Genomic DNA, 9,154 nt, shown 5'->3' on the forward strand with positions numbered 1-9,154 from the left:
ATACACGCACGCACAATCCGGACCCGTTAATTTGGTAATACCGGCGGCTTTAATGGCGTCCCTGGGGCCTTTCCATCACAGGCCACGGCGCTGGCGATTCCCAGCGAGCCCGAGCTGCGGGGAAGCGGCGCTGGAAAGAGCCACCAATTTAGAGGGCAGGGGTCGGGAGCACCGAATTCACAGGAAAACATGAGCGTACTGTTTACACAAGTGTGGGAGTGGATGGGTGGGCATGAAGGTGGGGGGGCGGTGGGGTAGGTTACAACGTGGGCATCCATGGACCCTTGTTGTTGACATACGATGTGCATTTTTCGGTGTTAAGGTGCTGTCCTCTGCAGCCGAGTGTGTGTGTGTGTGTGTGTTTCCTACGTGTCGGCCTGAGCCGAAGCTGTGCACGTACGTGTGTCAGCAGGTAGCTGTTAAATGAGGCAGCTGGAGAAGATAGAGAGAGTTATTGTTTTTATCCATCATTCACTGGCTGTTACTCAACCGAGTGACACACGGGCAGGCAGGCAGGCAGACGTGCAGGATGGGAAATCACCTCGGAGGAGGGGGTGCGGGTGGGGGTGGGGGGTGGTGGGGGTCGCTGCGGTGGGGTTTCTTTTCAAGGGGAAAGTTCAACGTGAGATGATCCAGAAAATGTTCAGCTCAGAAATGGAATGAAAATCTATTTTCGGTGGCTGAAACCGCCGCGATGGCTTTTACATTAAAGCCAAATGATGCCTGCTCAGCTTTTAGGAGGTCGAACCCTCCAGAACTTTTACAAGAGACAAAGTAATGATGTAAGAAAAGTCTGAAAAGCAATCATTTTTTTTTTGTGTCGAAGTGTTTGCTCCTCAGTTTATCAATCATCTCGGGACCATTGTAATACATCAGGCCGGGGCTGAAACGGCTCCCCAGATGTTTTCTATGATTTTATTAAAAGCCCCGACTTGCCTTGGATTAAAACAAAAAACACATAAAGACGTTACATCTTCCACTTTTCCACACCATTACAACATCTCGCTTGACCTTCTCTTCAAACCGTCCAGATGTCGGCGTGCATGACCACCAACCTCTGCCTGCTGGCCCTGCCACTGATGTCCATGCTGCTGCTCTTCGCTCTTCCCACCGGCTGGAGCTATGACGGCCTCACGCCCGGGTGCCACCTCTACCGTGAGTTCCACCGCAAAAACCGTCCGTCTCCAAGAAAAAAAAACGTCCGATTCACCTGAACCTGTTCTCCTCCTCCAGCCTTCAACGTGACGATCCGCAGCGACCGCCGCGGCACCTGCAAAGGCACCCACCTGGTGTACGCCTGCGTGGGCTACTGCGAGTCCAGCGCCTTCCCGTCCAGGTACTCGGTCCTGGTGGCCTCCAACTTCACCCACAACATCACCTCCGCCTCGCGATGCTGCACCATCAGCAAGGACGCCAAGGTGAGTTGTGGGACGGAGAGGGGGAGCTCGACTCACCGCCACGTCTCGTTTGATGGAGCGTTCACCGTGTCGTTCCCCCTTCAGGTGAAGGTCCGGCTAGACTGTCCTCGAGGCCGCCACCACGACGAAATAGAGATCCTGACAGCCAAGGCGTGCCGCTGCGACATGTGCCGCAAATCCCGCTACTGACACCAACTGAGTTACAGATGTTTGATGAACGACTGAGCAGTAGCTTTCTCTTTTTCTGTCCACATTGACTTGCTTCAGGATGCAGAAGAACGTCTTCAGCTTGGCCTCCAGTCAAAAGCACGATTTCTCTCAAATAAATACCAAAAAACCTAGAATCTAGCTCAGCCGTCACAGATCTGCTGCGTGAATGTGTGCGTGAGAGTGTGTTTCTGTGTGGTTGTGTGTTTCTCATGTGAAATGTGGGGTGAGGGAGCTTTTTCAAGAAAAAAAAAAAAAAACTTGACTGATACACTGAGTATAATGATGGAGAAAACATTCAGTTTGTCACACACACAACAAATAAAACGAACCTTCTGCTTGGTAAGATTCACAAAATTCAAACTCTCTACAGCAAAAACAACGGGTTTCAAAATGATGATGATGATGATGAACAACAAGCGTGACAACATGTCTTTACACGTATTTATTTTTCTCACTCGGCTCGGTTGAAACACAAACCTTTAATGTCCAGAGCTTCATTCTTTGCAATAACCACTAGTCACACATAAGAGACCAAAGAATGTACAAAATCTATTTATATTTATGAATCTGAACTGAAAGTCATCTTGTAAATAATATCTATTGATGAAGCCTGAGAATGTCAGAGATATTGATTAAATGAAAAATTAAAAAAAAAAAATGCACTGTATAGTTTTGGGGAAAATTGTATGTCAATAAAAAAATAACTATTCTGCAACTTTAACCTCTGTGGACTCTTTATTTCCGTGCATGTTTGTCTGTATGAGCGCTGTGGTGAACTGACTCAACGTTTTAGGAAATGTTTCTGCAGGTTCAATTATTTCTTTAACAAACCGCACAAAATGCTAAAACAAGTTGGAGCAAACAAAAAAGTGTTGCTACAGGATGAAGAGGGAGAACGAACATGGCGGTGGGCGTTTTATAGGCTCCGCCCACCTCCTGCAGGTGCTGTCACTTAGCGATCAGCTCCTCCAGTCGTTAGAAAAGCAGCGAACTTAACATTAGACGTAACATATGTTTGGGATTAGATGTGAACTCTGACTTCATGCTGTGAGACCTCAGCTGGATAAAGTGTATTAAACATGGATGGAAGGATATATAGTTAAATATAGTATATGATATAACAGGGGTGTCAAACATAAGGCAGGCGGGCCAAAACCAGCCAGATCCAAATCTGACATTTCACTGTATCTTTTGCAACAGAAAGTATTGTTATACATGCGGTTTCTGCAGAATCAAGTGAGTCAATGTGCAAAACAAATGAACTGAACCCGTCATTTCAGAACCTTTTGTAAATGTATTTTATTTGTGAAAACACAGCAACACATTTTAAAGCAAATCAATGTTTTTCAGTCCTCCAAATTAATAGTACTGATCATCGCGCATGCGGGTAAGAACACTTGAAGCCACACCCTGCTGTCGGTCAGAAGGTTTCACACTCGGTGTCCTGCGTGGAGCAGACGGCGCAGTGGCAGTGCAGAGCCATGGGGTAGTGGTAGAGAGGGGAAACGTGGGGCTGGCAGCCCGGCAGGCGGACAGTCACGTGGCGGGTTCGGCTGTACGTGCACACGCGGTGGTGGCGCTGGATGTACGGCGGATCCGGCACGGGTCTCTGCAGGGGTCAAACGCAGCAGTGAGGCAGCGAAACTTTAACAACACAGACAAACACTCAGATCACGGGTGAAAACGAAGAAGAAAAATCAATCTTGGGATTACATAAACAGGGAGATGCTAATCAATGAGATAATGCTAAAAGTCAGTTGCCAGTTGACGCCATGTGGCATTCTGGACTCCGAAAGTTGGTTTTCCAGAAATGCAAGCTGAGTGTCTGAAACTGGAAAAAAAAAAAAAAAAAATTAAAAAATAAAACAGAAAGTTCAGTTAAAGATCAGCACCCCTCCCTGCTTGGAGGGATTTGAGCACGTCTTACGACAATGCCTCCCGAGCCAGAGAAAGGAGCGGGTCATCGGCTTTCTTATGGTTTGGACCCGGTCCTGGCTCATTAATCATTTATCCGGTATTTCACTGCTCCAGCTCCATGGAACCGGTCAAAAATAGCTACAGAACAGGGTGGGACTCCTGCGAAGGATAATGCTCCCATGCTTTATTGTGTGTGTGTGTGTGTGTGTGTGTGTGTGTGTGTGTGTGTGTGTGTGTGTGTGTGCAGCGCACGTGGGTTTTTGCTAACACTGTGGGGACCGTTTTGGACGTGCGCTCCTCGTGTTGCCCGTCGGCGTGTCTTGACAGTCAGTTTGATAAGTTAGTTTTGGACAAGTACCAGCAGCGGCTTCGATTGGAGTGTGTTGGGTTGGCGTGGGGTTACCTCCCAGGTGTGGCAGCGCCCCCAGCAGGCCTCGGTGGTGACGCGCAGCCCCTTGCAGCCGGGCTTCTGGGCCACGAAGGTGAACTCTCGCACCGCGCAGCCTCGGAAATCGTGCAGCGTTGTGGTCAGGGCCGCGCACACCATGGCCGCCCCTGCAGCCAGGACGAGCAAGGAGAGAGGGAGAGGGTGGAGGTGCATGCTGGGTAAGACGGACACAGAGAGAGTTTGTCAGGCATCAATGAAATTTACTCTTACTCATGAAATGAGGATTACAGAACTACAATAACAGATAAATAAATAGGAAAGGCATCTATTCTTGCATTGTAGTTCCATAAACACACTAAAACACCTTTAACCTTTAACAGAAATAAATGTTTTTACTCTGGTGGTAAAATGATAATATGAAACAGAAGGCATCATTGTAACCAGTATAACTCATAGCATGACTCACTACTCCCTCTAGTGGGTTATTTAGAAACTGCAGGATGCAATGATGGTTTCAGAGCACTAAATAGATAGATACTGAATTGGAGAAGTTTCTTTTCTTTTCTTTTTTTTTTTTAAGCAAATCTTTTCCTGAAGTGAACTGGTGTCAAAAACAGTTTTCCAAAAGTCACTTGCTTAACAGTGCATGACTAGTCTGCATAAATAGATCAAAATTTGTGGAATTAGTTCAAAGTTTGTTTTTTAAAGAGTTTCATGCACATTTAAACACACAAATACTTTAAAAAGAGTGAGTGTAGGAGACTTTCCTACACAGTACTTTTCACTGCTCTCTGTAAAGGTTGTAATTGTCCTATAAAATGCAGTCTGTGCTCTCTGCCTGGGCAGACTTCTTTCTTTTTTTTCTTCCTTTCATTCTGGCACACACACTCCTCCACATGCTCCTCAAAAAAAAAATCTCTTAAAAAAAAAAAGCCTCACCTTTTCATGTGAAGATCTGGTGAAGATGTGAGCAGCTGGACTGTGGTGTCTTCCTGCCGGGACCATCCAGTGAATGGGAGCAATCCGGGCTTGTTGTTGTTTTTAGAAGGCCATTAAGGGCGGACGGACACTATGACATCATAGCAATTACAATGAAATACCATTAGAGACCCCAAGCCAGAAATAATGGAGACTCCCTGGAAAATACTGATGCTTGTCTGTTTTCTTAACCTCAGATTGTATCTTTCGCTGTTTAACTGTGTGTGTGTGTGTGTGTGTGTGTGTGTGTGTGTGTGTGTGTGTGTGTGTGTGTGTGTGTGTGTGTGTGTGTGTGTGTGTGTGTGCAGTTTTCGGTCTCCTGTGATGCAAAGAGAGGGAATCTGATTCTGGAGTATTGTTATGGATACAAGCATACATCATATGTACGGTGCTTAAAGCTCTTCAAACCACAAGACAGCACGTGTTTTAAAAGCCACATTAAAAGAAGAAAAAGATTACGTCTGATCTAACTGCAATTATCTCATCTGCTATCACATACGGAGAGCTTTATTGCCTGAGGCGGCATGGCACTGGCAGTGCCTGTTCTTTTTTCAAACCAAACTAAATAACTCTCACTTCTACTAACTCCACTTTGTAGTCTGATTACTGAAGATAAATAAACGTATGTTGAAGCACGCTGAGATCAGAGAAGCTCATATGGTAGAAAACAGGTAGAATATTTTAAGCTCAAGTTCTGATCAGGTTTGTTTATTCCAGGGTATTTGTGTGCAGATCTTATGAAGCTCAGTAAAATCTCATATTAGCATCATGAAACTGTCTGAAACTGGACTCACATGGATTTTTCCCTCTCAAAAGTCAGACCTTTTCCACTTCTCAGGCTGCCGGCTTTCGGTAAATAGTATATATAGTGTAAATATAAAGTTGATGATTTCAAATCTTAGAGAACAAACCAGGGACACAAAAAAAAACAACACTGACACAGTGAGTGTTTTCTCCAAGTGAAGTTTCATTTTTAGCACATAGTTTTTTTTCTCCATTCTACACCCCCCTGTAATGTTACGTACAGTAGTAAGCCTCTCTACATTCAAACCCCCCCCACCGCTGTGTTGGTCCCCAAAATATACATCTTCTTTGTCTTCTGCATCGACTTTATCATCTTCTCTAAGATTTTTTTTTTTTTTCTTCAACACAACAAACACAGACCATTGGGCAGACAGTGCAAATCTAGAAATTCAGTGAAATTGCTACGTAATGCAGTTGTAGGTTTCGGTAACATTATTTTTCGCACTTTGATGCTCTGACTTATTGCCATTCTACCGTATCTATGTCTTTTCTTTCCCTCCGTCTTCCTCCTCCTCTTTTTATTTTTCACTTTTGCAGGCTGTTTTCATGTAGCTCCCTCACACCGCCGCCTCTGAGTTAAAGCCTGGTGAATGTGGCGGCAAGAGGCGGCGGGCGACGGCCGGCGAAAACAGGACAAGATGGCTGCTGTCAAACACTCTCTCCTCTCTCGCTTCCCGTTCTGGAGCGGTTCTACAACGACAAGAATTTTGGGAATGTTTTCACGAACCAATAGATATTTCTGGAACAGTGGGAGCCGGGGTTCCGTTTTCACCCCCTCCAGTCGGCCGACCGACTGACAATAACAATCGACAGGGTTTGTGGGTAAACTAGCCGAAAAAAACGAAAGGTAAACAGTTTTATGACAGTGAGGTCAAGTTTAGGCTCTTTTCGGTTGTGTTTTTGAGTGTTGTGTGCATGAATCAACAAAGTGGTCGTGAGTTCAGATAAAACAAAGATGAATAAGATGTTGAAGGTGATTTATTTTTCTTGTTGTTATTTGCATTGTTGGTGATTTGTCTTGGGGTACAGCACCAGACTGAACCACACAGTTTCTACTTTCCACATTCGATTGAAAAACCAAATCGAGACGCCACTCTGAAACACTTTAAGGTCGTTTCTCATTTGAAAGAAATAAAGCAACATGACTTTGAAACTATGAACCGCTACTAGGAATTAAAATGAAGAAATATTCATAAATTACAGCTGATTGGTTCTTTGAAATCTTTGATACTGGATCAATAACGTCCTGAAAGGAACTCCGAAGTGTGTGTGAGAAATGCTTCGTCTGCTACCGGCTGACCTGAGAGCGTTTGAATGAACTAAGTTTCCCAGACTTTGTTGATTCAGGCACGTTCCGGAGTGTGTGGCATGAATAACTGGTAACAGGTCTGAAGGGGTTGTTGAATGTTTGGTTACAAAGCAGCTGACAGGTAGCTCTGCGTCTCAAAGCGTCAAAAAAAACAATCAGTTTGTTTCACGATACATTCGGATTCAGACCAAGTCCCTCGGGAAGGAGAGAAGGAGAGAGAGAGAGAGAGAACGACAAGCGGAGAGATCAGTGTTTTCTCTCCTGCTCCGTCGCTCTGTCTACACACATCTCCCACTCACTGATTCACTCACTGGATACACACCAGCACACCCATTCACACACTCTGCCTCGCTCTCTCTCTCTCTCACACACACACACACACACACACACACACACGTACACACGCATACACAACCTGACCGTCGTCTTCAAATAAGGTTACATTTCCTGATCGAATAGAAAATAAATAGCATCAGTATCAGATTTTCCACAAAATGAACAGGATCATACAAAAACCAAGAAAATAAACAACATAATTACAAAGCAAAAAAATCATTTCTCATCAAATAAATTTACACAAAAGGTACCTTTAAGACAATGTGAATATCAAGGACGCAACGGGAGTTAAAAACAAGAGTGGGAGGTAAACGTTTGTGTGTGACGCCCACCTCCTGTTTCACCCCCTAAAAACACACAGATTATCCTGAAAGAATGAAAATATTGCTAAAATATTTTTTTTTTCAGTTTTTTTTTCGCCCTCCTCTCTATCCTCATCACTCTATTGTAATGATCAGACAAGAATAAACAGATTTTTGTTGGTTCACACCGAAGAAGAAGAAGAAAAAAAAAAGAGTTATCGTCGTCATGGTAACCATCTAGCAGCATCAGGTCTGCTGAGCCGACAGACGCTCCGGCGTTCGGGACTGAAGACGGGAATGGTGGTGGTTTTCTTTTGGGGAGCTTATTCAATTCAAGCTCGCGAACTCTTTTGGATCAATCGCTTATTTTTTTTAAATATGTTTCAGGGCTCAAAAACGCAGCCGACATTAATTCATGCAGCAATAAAAAAAAAGTACCCTGTGGAGCTCATGTCATTATACTGATCAACAATAGGTGGCAGTAGAGTGCAAGAAAGAAATAAAGGCAATGAATGGTTACAATGCATATTTTCAACTGTCGGCCATAACGAAGACACCACATGACTTTTGGTTTTGAAATAAAAACTGATGTACTCAAATTAAGGTAGCGTTAAAAATATTTACCGTGTTCGAATATGGGTGTTTGTTTTTTACCAAAACTTCTCAAAATAGAAGAAAGACAGCCACCACCAATCCGGTTCGTTCCTCGCCGCTCGGAGGTCCGTTAAAGGGGAATTCTGCTGAATTTCAGCACTCACATTATGGCCTCGTACATTTAATGTGGGATGTGAATTCAGAATTTGAGTGGAGCTTCCCCTTCGTGGTTTCTGCTACACTAGTGTTTCTCCCATAATACACTACAGAAATATCCAGAGACATATGTATATATATAAAAACATTATCATCATCATCAGTAGTACTTAGAGTAGAGTAGTAGTAGAGTAACAAGTAAGAAGAAGGAACATTATTGTACTTTATATCAGTATCATCATCTTCATCAGTGGTTATTTAACCTTAAGGGACTTGAGGCTCGTCCTTTGGTGGAACCCGGCAGACAGGGAGAGGTGTGTGTGTGTGTGTGTGTGTGAGTGTGTGTGTGTGTGTGTGTGTGTCAATCAGGTGTTGGCGTTTGTGACCTTTGCTTGACCTGGATGCACTGTAGCTCTTTCCTCTGATATCTGATATTTACAGTAAATGTGTACCTGCAGCTGTGTGTGTGTGTGTGTGTGTGTGTGTGGGGGCTGTGCGTAAATAGTTTTGGGAAATTTGTGTGAAATTGCTTCTTCCGTTTAGTAGTGTTTTGTGCTATCCACACATGAAATAAGCTTCTCAGACCAAAAGATAAATATGAGGCCACAGTACAGACTCAGTGACTCCACTGGTTAAATGTTTCACAAGTTTTCGTTGCACCAAAAAAGATATTTTATCAGTTATTTAGAGACTGGTTCGAAGCAGGCCAGCCACAGTAGAGTCCTGACCTGCCGTTTCATAA

The 9,154-nt window shown here is 44.1% G+C and overlaps 2 protein-coding genes across 3 annotated transcripts; one reads left to right on the forward strand and one right to left on the reverse strand.

Annotated features, from left to right (window-relative positions):
- The first annotated feature begins 1,031 nt into the window (after nt 1–1,031).
- On the forward strand, nt 1,032–1,638 carry gpha2 (glycoprotein hormone subunit alpha 2). Its single transcript, XM_030088436.1, has 3 exons — nt 1,032–1,155; nt 1,234–1,418; nt 1,503–1,638. The coding sequence occupies exons 1-3, from the start codon at nt 1,032–1,034 to the stop codon at nt 1,605–1,607; spliced, it is 414 nt and encodes a 137-aa protein (XP_029944296.1). The 3' UTR covers nt 1,608–1,638.
- Nucleotides 1,639–3,014: 1,376 nt separating this feature from the next.
- LOC115382195 (glycoprotein hormone beta-5-like) lies at nt 3,015–5,132 on the reverse strand. Of its 2 annotated transcripts, none has more exons than XM_030083902.1 (3): nt 4,873–5,132; nt 3,949–4,147; nt 3,015–3,237 (listed from the first exon to the last, which is right to left on the reverse strand). In XM_030083902.1, the coding sequence occupies exons 1-3, from the start codon at nt 4,878–4,880 to the stop codon at nt 3,049–3,051; spliced, it is 396 nt and encodes a 131-aa protein (XP_029939762.1). In that variant the 5' UTR covers nt 4,881–5,132; the 3' UTR covers nt 3,015–3,048. The 2 variants fall into 2 exon arrangements, with proteins under 2 accessions (XP_029939762.1, XP_029939753.1); XM_030083893.1 differs by having other exon boundaries at nt 3,904–4,147.
- Between the last annotated feature and the right edge of the window lie 4,022 nt (nt 5,133–9,154).

Source organism: Salarias fasciatus, chromosome 3, assembly GCF_902148845.1.
Source record: "Salarias fasciatus chromosome 3, fSalaFa1.1, whole genome shotgun sequence".
Taxonomy (NCBI): domain Eukaryota; kingdom Metazoa; phylum Chordata; class Actinopteri; order Blenniiformes; family Blenniidae; genus Salarias; species Salarias fasciatus.

Excerpts from the sequence above, each read along its gene's own strand:
- gpha2 (XM_030088436.1), top strand. The coding sequence starts at position 1,032 with ATGTCGGCGTGCATGACCACCAACCTCTGCCTGCTGGCCCTGCCACTG. Across the intron at positions 1,156-1,233 it reads GCCCGGGTGCCACCTCTACC|CCTTCAACGTGACGATCCGC; the intron begins GTGAGTTCCACC and ends CTCCTCCTCCAG. Across the intron at positions 1,419-1,502 it reads CCATCAGCAAGGACGCCAAG|GTGAAGGTCCGGCTAGACTG; the intron begins GTGAGTTGTGGG and ends TTCCCCCTTCAG.
- LOC115382195 (XM_030083893.1), bottom strand. Across the intron at positions 3,238-3,903 it reads TCCAATCGAAGCCGCTGCTG|AGACCCGTGCCGGATCCGCC; the intron begins GTACTTGTCCAA and ends TGACCCCTGCAG.